Source organism: Carcharhinus amblyrhynchos, unplaced genomic scaffold, assembly GCF_965287045.1.
Source record: "Carcharhinus amblyrhynchos unplaced genomic scaffold, sCarAmb.v2.hapA chromosome_354, whole genome shotgun sequence".
NCBI classification, from domain to species: domain Eukaryota; kingdom Metazoa; phylum Chordata; class Chondrichthyes; order Carcharhiniformes; family Carcharhinidae; genus Carcharhinus; species Carcharhinus amblyrhynchos.
The window spans coordinates 109,773-126,164 of record NW_027650094.1 but is presented as its reverse complement, the minus strand read 5'-3'; the positions used below and the strand labels follow the sequence as shown (position 1 = coordinate 126,164).

General features: G+C 45.2%; 1 protein-coding gene across 1 annotated transcript; it reads left to right on the top strand.

The window, feature by feature from the left end:
* Positions 1-3,896: 3,896 nt before the first annotated feature.
* Positions 3,897-13,600, top strand: LOC145339232 (putative G-protein coupled receptor 139). The gene is made up of 2 exons (XM_080183630.1): positions 3,897-4,119; positions 12,699-13,600. Exons 1-2 carry the CDS (start codon positions 3,897-3,899, stop codon positions 13,598-13,600), a joined length of 1,125 nt encoding a protein of 374 aa, XP_080039756.1.
* Positions 13,601-16,392: the final 2,792 nt, after the last annotated feature.

Below are 16,392 nucleotides of genomic sequence, written 5' to 3'. Positions count from 1 at the left end.
ACACAGAGATAGATCTATCTGAAGCCTCAGATTGTACTGTCTATAACACTGAGAGATAGATCTATCTGAATCCTCAGATTCTACTGTACGTAACACAGAGATAGATCTATCTGAATCCTCAGATTGTTCTGTCTATAACACTGAGAGATAGATCTATCTGAATCCTCTGATTGTTCTGTCTATAACACTGAGAGATAAATCTATCTGAATCCTCAGATTGCTCTGTCTATAGCACGGAGAGATAGATCTATCTGAATCCTCAGATTGTTCTGATATAACACTGAGAGATAGATCTATCTGAAGCCTCAGATTCTACTGTCTATAACACTGAGAGATAGATCTATCTGACGCCTCAGATTGTTCTGTCTATAACACTGAGAGATAGATCTATCTGAATCCTCAGATTCTACTGTACGTAACACAGAGATAGATCTATCTGAAGCCTTGGATTGTTCTGTCTATAACACTGAGAGATAGATCTATCTGAATCCTCTGATTGTTCTGTCTATAACACTGAGAGATAAATCTATCTGAATCCTCAGATTGCTCTGTCTATAACACTGAGAGATAGATCTATCTGAATCCTCAGATTGTTCTGATATAACACTGAGAGATAGATCTATCTGAAGCCTCAGATTCTACTGTCTATAACACTGAGAGATAGATCTATCTGAAGCCTCAGATTCTACTGTCTATAACACTGAGAGATAGATCTATCTGACGCCTCAGATTGATCTGTCTATAACACTGAGAGATAGATCTATCCGAACCCTTCGATTGTTCTGTCTACAACACTGAGAGATAGATCTATCTGAAGCCTCAGATTCTACTGTCTATAACACTGAGAGATAGATCTATCTGAAGCCTCAGATTGTTCTGTCTATAACACTGAGAGATAGATCTATCTGAAGCCTCAGATTCTACTGTCTATAACACTGAGAGATAGATCTATCTGAAGCCTCAGATTGTTCTGTCTATAACACTGAGAGATAGATCTATCTGAAGCCTCAGATTCTACTGTCTATAACACTGAGAGATAGATCTATCTGAAGCCTCAGATTGTTCTGTCTACAACACTGAGAGATAGATCTATCTGAAGCCTCAGATTCTACTGTCTATAACACTGAGAGATAGATCTATCTGAAGCCTCAGATTGTTCTGTCTATAACACTGAGAGATAGATCTATCTGAAGCCTCAGATTCTACTGTCTATAACACTGAGAGATAGATCTATCTGACGCCTCAGATTGTTCTGTCTATAACTCTGAGAGATAGATCTATCTGAATCCTCAGATTGTTCTGTCTATAACACTGAGAGATAGATCTATCTGAATCCTCAGATTGTTCTGTCTATAACACTGAGAGATAGATCTATCTGAATCCTCAGATTGTTCTGATATAACACTGAGAGATAGATCTATCTGAAGCCTCAGATTGTTCTGTCTATAACACTGAGAGATAGATCTATCTGAATCCTCAGATTGTTCTGATATAACACTGAGAGATAGATCTATATGAATCCTCAGATTGTTCTGTCTATAACACTGAGACATAGATCTATCTGAATCCTCAGATTGTTCTGATATAACACTGAGAGATAGATCTATCTGAATCCTCAGATTGTACTGTCTATAACACTGAGAGATACTTCTATCTGAATCCTCAGATTCTACTGTGCGTAACACAGAGATAGATCTATCTGACGCCTCAGATGGTTCTGTCTATAACACTGAGAGATAGATCTATCTGACGCCTCAGATTGTTCTGTCTATAACACTGAGAGATAGATCTATCTGAAGCCTCAGATTGTTCTGGCTATAACACTGAGAGATAGATCTATCTGAATCCTCTGATTGTACTGTCTATAACACTGAGAGATAGATCTATCTGAATCCTCTGATTGTACTGTCTATGACACTGAGAGATAGATCTATCTGAAGCCTCAGATTGTTCTGTCTATAACACTGAGAGATTGAACTATCAGAACCTCAGATTGTTCTGTCTATAACACTGAGAGATAGATCTATCTGAATCCTCAGATTGTACTGTCTATGACACTGAGAGATAGATCTATCTGAATCCTCAGATTGTTCTGTCTATAACACTGAGAGACAGATCTATCTGAAGCCTCAGATTGTTCTGTCTATAACACTGAGAGATAGATCTATCTGAATCCTCAGATTGTTCTGTCTATAACACTGATAGATAGATCTATCTGAAGCCTCAGTTTGTTCTGTCTATAACACTGAGAGATAGATCTATCTGAATCCTCAGATTGTTCTGTCTATAACACTGAGAGATAGATCTATCTGAATCCTCAGATTGTTCTGTCTATAACACTGCGAGATAGATCTATCTGAATCCTCAGATTGTTCTGTCTATAACACTGAAAGATAGATCTATCTGAATCCTCAGATTGTTCTGTACATAACACAGAGATAGTTTGATCTAATGTCTTGAGCTAAGAATTTACCGTGGGCTTGTTCTGTGTGAAATCCCTTTCTATGTTTTTTTTGTATATAAGCTTAACATAAGATCGACTGGATACACTCTGGATTTAACAGTCTCTATCAATCCTGATTAATGTGAATCTCATCCAAAACCCACAACCACAATAACAATAAAGCAACAAGATATGGGGCCAGAAATAGGCCATTAGACCCATCCAATCTGCTTCACCATTCAATTATGGTTGATACGTTTCTCAAACCCATTCTCCCGCTATTTCCCGGTAACCTTTGATCTTTTTTACAAAAAAAAACCTGTTGTTTTCTTAAATACACTCAATGACCTGGCCTCCACATCCTGTGTGACAATTAATTCCACGCATTCAGCAGCCTCTGTCTGAATAAATTCCTGCTGGTCACACTTCTAAAGTAAGACAACAATTAAAATCCCACAGGTTTATTTGGTATCACGAGCTTTCAGAACACTGCTCCTTCATCGGATGAGTAGACAAGTGGTGTTGTGAGTCTCCTTACTGTGCCCACCCCAGTCCAACACCTGCATCTTTATTTACATCACAGTTCTAAATGGCTGACATGTTCCTCTGACGTTGTGTCCTTGGGTCCTAGTCTGTCCTTCTAGTGGAAATATCTTCCCCAAGTGCTCTCTATCTTGGGTCTTGCATTATTCTGTAACGTTCAATGGTATCCCGTCCTCATCCTTCCAAACTCCATCGAGTACAGAACCAAAGTCCCCAGATGCTCCTCATGTGTTCAGTCTTTCATTCCCCGGATCATTCTTGTGGACATCTTCTGGACCCTCTCCAAATCCAGCATGTCCTTAGATTTAAGGCCCAACATCGCTGACAATATTCTGAATGTGGTCTAACCGGAGTCTTATTAAACCCTCAGCAGTATAACCCTGTTTTTATATTCTAGTCATCTCAAAATGAACAGGAGCTCTGTTACATAGAATGAATATTGAAAGAATTAGGGCCTGACCCTCCATTATTTCCAACTTTCCTGACCCTCGGCATTGCATCCATGGCTGTAAATTTTCTACGTTGGGTGTAAAAAGTGTTAGATTGAAGGGGGTTAAATGAAACTGTTTGTTTAGTGACTGGAATTGATGTGAGTCCCATGGATCCAATTCATGTGTCTGGAGGGATTTCCCTTTTCTATTAATAAGGGATTCTGTTCAATGTGTGGCCCCATTGAGTCAGCGGGAGAGACAACTCGGACACTAACAGAGATCAGCGGTGTGGAGAGAGAGGGAGGGAGAGGAGAGATCAGAATCTGGGAACAATGGATTGGAATCTTCCAACAATGGATCAGAATCTGGGGACAATGGATTGGAATCTTCCAACAATGGATCAGAATCTGGGAACAATGGATTGGAATGTTCCAACAATGGATCAGAATCTGGGAACAATGGATTGGAATGGTCCAACAATGGATCAGAATCTGGGAACAATGGATTGGAATGGTCCAACAATGGATCAGAATCTGGGAACAATGGATTGGAATGGTCCAACCAAAGACAGGAGTTTATTCTGGTGGATTTCTATGTTTACTGCAGATGACTTGTGGATAACGTCAGCCAACCGAATTCAATTTCTACTGCAAGCAATTCAATACTTTTACTATCCTCTCCTGGCTATTATTGGTGTTCCAGGTAAGTCCCTGCCTGGAATTGTACCAGTCTCACCGCCACAGGAATCGGAACAAGCGAGGGGTGGAACATGGGAAGCTCTGTTGAACACGAGTGGAATTTTGCAGCTTTAGGAAGAGTGAGGCTGTAAAGTCCCATCTTCTGTGTCCACTTCCTAATTCTACAAAGACTTTTTTAACTGTATTGGTTTTCTTGTCATTTACTGTCCTCGGTTTGATGCTCTTGTCTTTGTTGACTATCTGTATCCAGTCGGTAATTCTTTCAGACACTGACAATTGCTTCAGGACCTATAGACAAGGATGTCTTCTGTGTGCTGTGACTTTCCATAGACATGTGACCTCAAATGCTATTCCATCGTGAGTAAAAGATTAAGACAAAATCCTTCTTACCCTTTGCATACAACACCAGTTCACCGATCTAATCACCATTCCACAGAATCAATTTTATTGTCATATATGCACAGCAGGATTTCACAGAGAGAGTACATGTTTCATTAAAATTCAAATGTATTCATCAGTGTCACAAGTGTGAGAACATTAACATCGCAATGAAGTTATTATAAAAAAAAATCCCCCAGTCACCAGATTCCAGCACCTGTTCGGGTACACTGAGGGAGAATTTAGCATGGCCAATGCACCTAACCAACACATCTTTCAGAGTGGGAGGAAACCGGAGCACCTGGTGGAAACCCAGGCAGACACAGGGAGAACATGCAGACTCTGCACAGACAGTAGCCAAGTCTGGAATTGATCTAGTGCTATGAGGCAACAACGCTATCCCCTGTGTCACCACAAACTATCCTGGATTCACAGGAACACACACACACAGACATACACAAAAGCACATATATTAATACAGACATTGACTGATAGAAGCAATCAGATTAGACAATTACTCTCACTCACATGCAAATTTAACAAACAAAATTGCTGTTACACTCCAGAATAACGGACACTGAAGAACACTCGTCAGGTTCACTGTTGCTCACACACACACACACACACATACACTCACACACACACACACTCACTCACACACACACATACTGGTGCAGACAATATAAACACATGTAACACACACACAGTAGGGGAGACGGGATAACAATTACTCCCTGCCGAATGACGGTGGTGTGATCAAGTAAAACCAGGTGAAAGCCGAGAACTCGGGTCCGCTCCTGATCTCCCGTCTCATACAAACTTCACCGGCAAGGGATATCCGTCATTTCTGGCAAGAGGCTGAATAAATGACTGGAGTTTATTTTAAAAGAAATGTGATTAAAATGAGCGAGTCTGGGATGTATTTGTCCAGACACACTTGTCTTTGCAGCCTCACCAGGACAGCTTGTGTCCGCTGCTGAGAACAGCTGCCCGGGTGTCCGAGGGCGAGTCGGGGTGGCCTCACCGAAGGCCATTGAGGACTCCGGGCAAGGCCAAGGACAAAGGTTGGTGGCCCTCGGGCAATGCCCACCAGGCAGTGCCCACTGTGAAGTACCAGCGGGTGGAGCCTGAAGTGACAGGGTTTACAGGGGCGGGGCCTGAAGGTACTGAGGTTTACGGGCCTGGGCGTGCAGGGGCGGGGCCTGAAGGGGGTGGGGCGTGAAGGGGCGGGGCCTGAAGGGCGGGGCCTGAAGGCTGATGGACCCTTGGGGAGGGAGCCAATACAGGCCGGAGAGTGGCCCAATGCCATGCTGCATGTGATTGGTGGAGCAGGGACAGCTGTCCCGCTGCTGGTCCACGGGATTGGTGAGGGTCGCGGGTCTGACAGCCAATCAGCACACGATCGGTGAGGCAGGGAGGGGGTCTCGCTGTCTCTCTGTATACACAGTGGGGTAGGGAGGGGGTCTCGCTGTCTCTCTGTATACACAGTGGGGTAGGGAGGGGGTCTCGCTGTCTCTCTGTATACACAGTGGGGTAGGGAGGGGGTCTCGCTGTCTCTCTGTATACACAGTGGGGTAGGGAGGGGGTCTCGCTGTCTCTCTGTATACACAGTGGGGTAGGGAGGGGGTCTCTCTGTCTCTCTGTATACACAGTGGGTTAGGGAGGGGGTCTCGCTGTCTCTCTGTATACACAGTGGGGTAGGGAGGGGGTCTCGCTGTCTCTCTGTATACACAGTGGGGTAGGGAGGGGGTCTCGCTGTCTCTCTGTATATACAGTGGGGTAGGGAGGGGGTCTCGCTGTCTCTCTGTATACACAGTGGGGTAGGGAGGGGGTCTCGCTGTCTCTCTGTATACACAGTGGGGTAGGGAGGGGGTCTCTCTGTCTCTCTGTATACACAGTGGGTTAGGGAGGGGGTCTCTCTGTCTCTCTGTATATACAGTGGGTTAGGGAGGGGGTCTCTCTGTCTCTCTGTATACACAGTGGGGTAGGGAGGGGGTCTCGCTGTCTCTCTGTATACACAGTGGGGTAGGGAGGGGGTCTCGCTGTCTCTCTGTATACACAGTGGGGTAGGGAGGGGGTCTGGCTGTCTCTCTGTATACACAGTGGGTTAGGGAGGGGGTCTCACTGTCTCTCTGTATACACAGTGGGGTAGGGAGGGGGTCTGGCTGTCTCTCTGTATACACAGTGGGGTAGGGAGGGGGTCTCGCTGCCTCTCTGTATACACAGTGGGGTAGGGAGGGGGTCTCGCTGTCTCTCTGTATACACAGTGGGGTAGGGAGGGGGTCTCACTGTCTCTCTGTGTGCACAGTGGGGTAGGGAGGGGGTCTCGCTGTCTCTCTGTATGCACAGTGGGGTAGGGAGGGGGTCTCGCTGCCTCTCTGCATATAATTGATGTGGTGGAAGTGGGGTTATAGGTCTAGGAGGTGGGAACGGGGCTATATCCGGGCAGGGGTTGCTGACGAAGAGCTACAGCCCCCGGACTAGCTGGGAACAGCTGCTGTGTGTAATCTAGTTGCAGCAGCAGGGGGCTGACAGATATCTCTCTCAGACCAGGCAGCTGACTGCTGTTTGTAACTGCGTGTAGGTTTGTTATGTGGTTGGTATCCCAGCCTCCGCTGGGAGAGCTGCAAGTGATGGGGCCACTGCTGCGGATGGTCCAATACTCACCGAGCTTTAACAGCACAAAATGAGGCCCTTCGGCCCATTATGTCTGAACTGGTCATCAAACACCTATCCAATCCACAGCATTGTATGTTCTGGCGTTTGAATTGCTGATCGAAATGCCTCCTGTGGTTGTTCCTGCTCCTACCATCCTTTCAGCCCCTGAGCTGCAGATCCCAGCACTCTGTGGATGGAAACATTTTTCCTCAAATCCACATAAAAATCTGCCCTTTACTTTAAACCCCTCTGGTTACTGACTCCTTTACTAAAGAGAAAATGTTCCTCCCCTCTCTGTGTGCAGCATAATTTTGTACATTTCATTTAACCCCCTCCCCATCTGAAAGAACTCCACTCGCACCCACTCCACCCGCTCCCCCTCCAGCTCTCTCGACTCGAAGGTTTTTTACCAGCCTAACCAGCCTGTTTTTACCACTGAGACTCTCCGTCACAGGCAGCCCCCTGGTCAATCTCCTCTCCACCGTCTCCAGAGTAATTCCATCCTCCCTGTAGTGCGATGACCAGAGCTGCACACAGTACTCCTGCTCTGGTCTAACCAGCATTTTATAAACTTCCATCATAACCTCCAGCTCTTATATTCTGTGCTGTGGCTGCTAAAGGCAGGTATACTACATGTCGCCTTAACTACTTCCTCTACCTGTCTTGCTGCATTCAGGGATCCACAGATACGCAGCCCAAATTTATTCTGCTCCTCTTCCTTTCCTCAGACTCGATTGTTGTGTTGTACCCTGTTCATCCTTCCAATGTGCATTGCCTTACATTTTTCAGGTTTAATTTCCATTTGCCCCTCTGACCAGCCTGTCCATTTCCACTGCTGTCCCAAAGCATCAGGGGTGCATGTTCGAATCCTGGATTGAGTCACTGTCAGTGTGGAGTTTGCACATTTTCCCTGTATCTGCATGGGTTTCCTCTGGGTGTTTCAGTTTCCACCCACATTCCAAAGACTTGTGGGTTAGGTGGATTGGCAAGGCTAAAGAGTCCTCATTGTCAGGGAGACACACTTGTGTAGATGGATGGGGTTATGGGGATAGGCTCTGGGTGGGATTGTGGTTGGTGAAGACTCAGTGGGTGGAATAGTCTCCTTCTGCACTGTAGGATTCTATGATTCGTGTAATCTAAGGCTTGCCTCCTTAGTATTTACCACATCACCAATTTCTGTATCATCTGTGAACTTACTGATCATACCTTAAACATTCATGTCTAGACCATCAATGTGCAGTACAAACAGCAAAGGACTCAGCAGCGATCCCTGTGGAACCCCATTGGACACAGGCCTGGAGTTACAAACGCTACATTTGATCAAGGCTCTCTGCCTCCTGCCACTCAGTCAATTTTGGTGTGCCTCAGGGATCTGTTTTGGGGCCACTGTTGTTTGTAATTTTTATTAATGATCTGGATGAGGGTATAGTTGGGTGGATTAGTAAATTTGCTGATGACACCAAAGTCGGAGGTGTGGTAGATTGTGAGGAAGGGTGTCATAGTCTGCAGGGAGACTTAGATAGGTTGCAGAGCTGGGCCGAGAGGTGGCGGATGGAGTTTAATGCGGAGAAGTGTGAGGTAATTCACTTTGGTAGGAGCAACAGATGTGTCGAGTATAGGGCTAACGGGAGGACTTTGAATAGTGTGGATGAACAGAGGGATCTAGGTGTATGTGTACATAGATCCCTGAAAGTTGGGAATCAAGTAGATAAGGTTGTTAAGAAGGCGTACGGCGTCTTGGCGTTTATTGGTAGGGGGATTGAATTTAGGAGTCGCAGCGTCATGTTGCAACTGTACACTACTCTAGTGCGGCTGCACTTGGAGTACTGTGTGCAGTTCTGGTCCCCGCATTACAGGAAGGATGTGGAGGCGTTGGAGAGGGTGCAGAGGAGGTTTACTAGGATGTTGCCTGGTATGGTGGGGAGGTCCTATGAGGAGAGACTGAGGGATTTAGGGTTGTTTTCGTTGGAAAGAAGGCGGCTAAGAGAGGATCTTATTGAAACATATAAGATGATTAGAGGTTTAGATAGGGTGGATAGTGATAGCCTTTTTCCTCGGATGGAGAAAGCTAGCACGAGGGGGCATGGCTTTAAATTGAGGGGGGGTAGCTACAGGACGGATGTCAGGGATAGGTTCTTTACCCAGCGGGTGGTGAGGGATTGGAATGCCCTGCCTGCTGCAGTTGTAAATGCGTCTAGTTTGGGGGCGTTTAAGAGATCTCTGGATAGGTTTATGGACGAAAAGGGATTGGTATAGGCTAGTGGGTCATTGTTTTTGTAACTGGTCGGCGCAACATTGTGGGCCGAAGGGCCTGTTCTGCGCTGTAATGTTCTACGTTCTATGTTCTATGTTCTATGTAATTTGTCAAATTGCCCCGGATCCAACTGGAAATTACTTTCTTGTTCAGTTTCCTGTATGGAGTTTGTCAAAGGCTTTTCTGAAGTCCATGTAGACTCCATCGATACCACTTCACTCTCTACTTATCCAGTCACCTCCTCAATATATTGCAGCAAATTGTTAGACATGATCTCCCCCTGACAAAGCCATGCTGACTATTGTTGATAAATCCTTACCTCTCGCAGTGGAGATTAAATCTATCCCTCAGAATATTTTCCAATCATTTCCCTACCATGGATATGGTAATGATGGTGTCGTGGCCGTGATCTTGGATGATTCCCAGGACACGTTCCAGGATGAGAGTGCTGCCTTACAGCATCAGGGACCCCGGTTCAATCCCTCGGATCACATCATCATGAGTGAAGCTTTTTTTTTCACTTTGAATCCAGCTCCATTCTCACATATTTTCTGTTGAGATTTATCCTCTTCCAAGAACGTGTGGTGTTTCTCTGGAAAAGATCCACTTTGAGCAAGTCTGTTTACTCTCAGCTCCCCACTCTCCACATTGAACGTTGTAACTTCATTCTCAATCACAGCCGTCCCGAGTACATCACCAACCTGCATACGATCATTGGGAAGTCCAGGACACATCGCGCTGATATTCCAGCTTGAGATGTGAAAACCTGATTTGATTCGATTTGAATTGATTTGATTTATTTTTGTCACATGTATTAGTATACAGTGAAAAGTGTTGTTGCTTGAGTGCTATACAGATAAAGCGTACGGTATATAGAGGAGAGTGCAGAATATAATGTTGCAGTCATAGCTAGTGTGTCGAAAAAGATCATCTTGAAGTGATGTAGGTCCATCCAAACATCTGATGGCAGCAGAGAAGAAGCTGTTCTTGAGTTGGCAGCATAATGGGACAATGGTCAGCACTGCTGTCTCACAGGGACTTGAGTTTGATTCCCAGCTTGGATCACTGTGCGGAATTTGTACACTCTTCATCAGACTGGGTGAGTTTCCTCCGGATGATCTGGTTTCCGCCAACAATCCAAAGATATGTAGGTTAGGTTGATGGGCAATGCTAAATTGCCCATTAAGATCCGGGATATGTACATTAGAGAGATTATCAGGGAACATAAGGGTATTCGAGGATGGGACATGGGTGGCTTAGTTGTCGCTGAAGACTCAATGGGCCAAATGGCCTTTTTCAGCACTGTAATGTTTCTATAACTCTATGAATCAGTTGATACATGTCCTCAGACTTTTCATCTTAGTTTCCCATGGAAAAAAGAAGTCAGAAGAATTGATCTCCGTGGAGCACTGGGCCCTTAATGAGGCTGCTTGCTTTTCCGAGGCCTTGGGAAATGTAGACAGCGTCAATTGGTGGTTTCAGTGATGGATAGTGTTTGATTCATCAAACTTTGAAGTTTCTTGCGGCCTTGGACACAGCAGGAGTCATACCAAGCTGTGATAGAACCAGAAAGAAAGTTTTCTATGGTGCATCTCTAAAAGCTGGAGAGAATCGTAGCTGACATGCCAAGTGTCCTTAGATATCTGAGAAAGTAGAGGCGCTGTTAGGCTTTCTTAATTATAGGATCATCATGGAGGGACCAGGTCAGAATGCTGGTGACCTGGACTCATACAAACTTAATGCTCCTAACCATTTCTACTTCATTCTATTGTTTAGACGGGGGGGCATGTACTCCACTCTGCTTCCTGAAGCCTGTGACTCTATTCTTTGCTTTGTTGGCATTGAGGAAGAGACTGTTGTGCTGGACCAGTTCACCACATTCTCTATCTCTTCCCTGTTCTCGAACTCATCAAGGTTTGAGATCCGACCCACCACAGTGGTGTCCTCAGCAGCCCTGGAAATTGAGTTGGAGGGGAATTTGGCCACACAGTCATTGGCGTATAAGAAGTATAGTAAGGGGCTGAGGACTCAGCTTTGTGGGACACTCATGTTGAGGGTGACTGTGGAGGGGGTGTTGTTGATTGTTCTCATTTATTGCTGTCTGTGCGTCAGGAAGTTCAGGATCCAATTGCAGAGACAGGAGACAAACCCCAGGACATGATTTGGACACGAGTTTCATAGGAATAATAGTGTTAAAGGCCGAGCTGTAGTTGATACACACGAGTCTGTGTTCCAGGGTTCACTGTAGGGCCAGGGAGATGGTGTATGTGGGCCTGTTGTGGAAGTAGGCAATCTTTAGTGGATCCAGGCAATCAGAGAGGCTGGACCTGATTCATGCCATGAATAACTTTTTGATGCATTTCATAATATTGAATATCAGAGTCACTGGACGATAGTCATTAATGCAGTCTGTTTGGCTTTTCCTTGGCATTGGCCTTGGTTTGAGTTTTTCTTACCTGGTGCATAGATTGGTGGCTTTCCTACTGAGAGAGGACTCACTGAGGTGCATTGGTCCAGTAGACCATATTGGGATAGCAGTAAATACACTAGGCACCAAGGATGGTAGTTATTCTCTGAGCTCTGAAGCTTTCTCACACTGTTGAAGGGAATCCCTGGTACTTGAGTTCTTTGCCAATGGAGTGTGATATTACTGTTTCAGTTACAATGCTGTGCTCGCCAATGCAGAGCACAGTTCTACGTAAGTATAATCGAGTCGGAACTGCTGAGGCATCAGGATCTCCCTCTGTTGTTCAGAGAAAAGGGTGGAACCAGCACATTGTGGTATCAGCTCTGTTGCAGGGGTTGTCAGTAAGCTGTCTGAGAGATAACAAATTATCACCGACAGGGCTCCACTCCAGGTTTTGTTAGTTTCTCTCCCTCATCCTTCATACTCTATAAATCCCCCACAAGGTAGAGGGGTTAATTACCTGCAGCTGATTGAGAGACAATGTTGAGAACTCTCCGGAAAACTGTCTCCCAAATAAATACCATTGTGTCCCTACCATGGAGCTACATGGTGGCACAGTGATTAATACTTCTGACTCTCAGCGTCAGGGACATCGGTTCAGTTCCAGGCTTTGGTACTTGCCTGTGTTGACTTTGGACTTCTCTCCGTGTCAGTGTGAGTTTCCTCCAGATGCTCCACTTTCCTCTCACACTGCAAAAAACGTGCTGGATTAAAAAGAAAATGGCTTTAATACTGTGTGTGTACATATTTTAACCCGTCCTCAAACAAAATGGCATTTGTTTCCCTGAATCATATCTAATTTTATTCTTTATTTTCTTCCTGACAGTGAACATAATCACAGTTGTGACCCTGACGAGCAGAAACTGTGGTCTGTCCAAATGTGTCACTCGTTATCTGGTGGCCATGTCAACGGGGGATCTGCTGGTCATTATCCTCGACCTGATATTGAGACACCTTCCCATTCTTTTTTGGGAGCAGTTCTATTTCCTGCACTCGGTCCCCCTGTGTAACATCCACGCCGTCCTGCTTTATGCAGCCACTGACTGTTCTGTCTGGTTCACCGTCACTTTCACCTTTGATCGATTTGTGGCCATTTGCTGCCCCAAGCTGAAAAGTAAATATTGCAGTGAGAAATCAGCGACTGTGGTTCTGGGAACAGTGACAGTGCTGAGCTGTTTAAAGAACATTTTCTGGTATTTTATGTTATTAAATGGATATTGGCTGGGGAACGACCCCTGGTTTTGTGATGTCAGTCTGGGCATTGCATTATCTCCGGTCTGGGTAACAATCGAGTTTCTCCACCACATTCTAACACCGACTGTCCCATTCATCCTGGTTCTGCTGCTCAATATTTTCACTGTCAGACACATCTTAGTGAGCAGCAGAGCCCGCAGGAGACTCCGGGCTCACAGCAGTGTAGAGAATCCCAGAGACCCAGAGATGGAGAGTCGCAGGAAATCCATCATTTTACTCTTTGTTATCTCAGCCAATTTCATCCTGTTATGGTCGACATTAATGGTTTATTCTATATGGAAGCGGATGTTTTATTTGGGCTATCAATTGGTATGGTTAGATGTTTTTGTTCTGGAATTGGGTTTCATGCTGCAACTCACAAGTTGCTGCACAAACACTGTCATTTATGCTGTGACACAAACTCACTTCAGACAGCAGCTGAAAAATCTGCTGAAATATCCCCTTACTGCAATTATTCAACTCATTAAACACTGAGAGAACGCATCAGCCAATATACTCCTGTTTCTTCCAATTGGACATTCAAACTGTAAATAACAAACAGACTCACAGAGACAGAAAGAATGACAGGTCGAGAGAGAGAGGGCAGTGTTTGCAACAGTGAGAGTGATAGTAAGACAGAGATTGATAGAGAGGGGGAAAGACATAACGACATAGAGAGTGACAGAGTTTGAAAGAATTTCTAACAGATACAGGAAAAAAAAGAGAGACCGAGAGAGAGAGAAGACAGAGAGAGAGAGAGGACAGAGACAAAAATAGACTTTCAAAGAGCAAGAGAGGCAGTGATAGAGGTTGGGGAAATGGACAGAGGATGAGAAAGGAACACAGAGGAAGAGAAATGGGAGGATGTAAGAAGAGAGTGAGAATGAGACTAAATGAGAAAGAAAGACAGAGAGGAAGGCAGAGGGAAATAGTCAAAGGCAGAGAGAAACACAGATACATAAACAGAGAGCAGCAGTGACTGGGAAAGAATGAGACTGAATGAGTGCAATGGACACAGGAAGAACAAAAGTTGGAGCGAGGCAGAGAGAGAGAGAGACAGAGAGAGAGAGACAGAGAGAGAGGGAGGGAGAGAAAGAGATAAAAAAGTAAAGGGGGACAGAGACAGAGATGGAAAGAAAGATTGAGGCCAAACAGGAGATGGAGTCAGACTGAAAGACTGCAGGAGAGGCAGAGGGAGGGGTTGGAGAGAGGGAGATAGAGAGAGGGGCAGAGAGAGAAAAGGAAGCATAGAGAAACATAGAGAGGGGTGGAGAGAAAGAGAGAGAGAGAGATAGAAAGAAAGAGACAGAGAGACAGAAGAACAGAAAGAGACAGAGAGCCATATTTAATGGCTTTAACGATGACCATTAGGTGGACTTATTGGAATATGAGCTCCCTGATTTAGACAGTTAATGCAGCCCAAGAGGAGCCCTGCAGATGTATATAATATGGTGTGTCTAGGTAACCGGAACTCAGGGTGTGTGCACTCAGGGTATGGATGTGAAGGACTGGTGGTTTTATCATTGGACAATTAATACAGAAACTCAGCTAATGTTCCAGGTACCAGAGCTCGAATCCTGTCACAGGGATGGTGTAATTTGAGTATATCTGGAATTCAGAATCTGCTGGTGACAATAAAAACATTGTTGATTTGGGAAAAAACACATCTAGTTCACTAATATAACAGGGAAGAAAATCAATTGCCCTGATGTGGTCAGGCCTAAATGTGACTCCAGGGACACAGCAATGTGGTTGATTCTTAATTGCCCTCTGAACATGGGCAACTAGGGATGGGCAATAAATGGTGGTGGGCCAGAGACACCCAACTCCAAGAATGAATAAAAATACTTTGTACTGGGAAATTTTAAACAAACGGTAAACTGTTTCTTACAGCTGGATAAATACGGAATCCCCCTGAACAACGAGCTAAACTCAAAGCTGGCAGGATTCTTGTTTCACATTATGAATTTATTGATGTGTATTGACACAAACAACTAGATGAGGATTCCCAGCGACATTCAACATTTATAAAGTGACAAATGTAGGCTTACATTAATACTGCAATGAAGTACTGTGAACTAGTCTGGTCATCACAATCCTGTTCGGAATCACTGAGGAAGAATTGAGCATGGCCAACACACCTAACCAGCACGTCTTTCAGACTTGGGAGGAAACTGGTGAAACCACAGGAAACCCACGCAGATACGGAGAGGATGTGCAGACTCTGCTCAGACATTGATCCAAACCAAGAATTGAACCAGCTCTCTGGCATTAAGAGGCCGCGGTGCTAACCACTGTGACACCTCATCTACCGTGATAGTTTGGACAAAGAGATTTCAGAATATCTGCATGGCGGTGCAGCCCATAACATTGCCCCATATCCAGCTGTGGGTTTTGTGAGTGTCCGCCGACCAATATCGATTGGAAGATTCTCCAGGAGGCTGAAACGTTAAGGCAGATGCCTTGAGTTGGCTACGACTAACAGACACTTGTCATACCCCGAATGGAACAGACGGTAATCATGAACTTTTTGAAATTCTCCCAATGGCAACTAATAATATTCGGCTGTGGAGGAAACGTTACCCAGTCCTGAATGAATGGAATCAGCGAGTGGAGATGGGGGAATCCAAAAGGCCATTACAGCCTGAATTACACCCATATTGGAGAGGCAGAGAGCAGCTGACTGGGGAAGAGGACACACTCCTCTGGGGTTCAGGAGTGTCATCCTGAGCCAGCTTCACCATCCCATCCTGGCTGAACTTTACCATGGCCACCCAGGAGTGGCAAACTGAAGATCCTCCCAGTTCCCATGTCTGGTGGCCAGGTATAGATACAGATATTTACTCGTGGGTCAGTGTGGGTAATATCAACAAGGGCAGAACTATCACCGATGTCCAATCTTCACACTTGGGAATGGCCAGGATGGCCGTAGATGTGACTGTACATGGACCGTGCTGGACCATTCCTGGGGCCCATGTTCCTGATAATGGCAGATGTTGATACAAAATGAATGGTCATACACAGGGTGAGTGAATCAAACACAAGGAACAGAGTGGAGAAACTTCACGCCTCTTTCTTCACACCCGGGATCCCGCAGGTGTTTGTTTCTGAAAATGCACCACCCTTCATCAGCCAGTAATTAGATGAAGTTAAGCAGAATTTAACATGATAGGACAGAGCCATATTACCCGTCATCCAATGGCCTGGCAGAAAGAGAGGCCCAAACAGTAAAAGCAGGTTCAGAAAACCAACCCATAGTCTCACTGGACACCAAGCCACCCAGATCC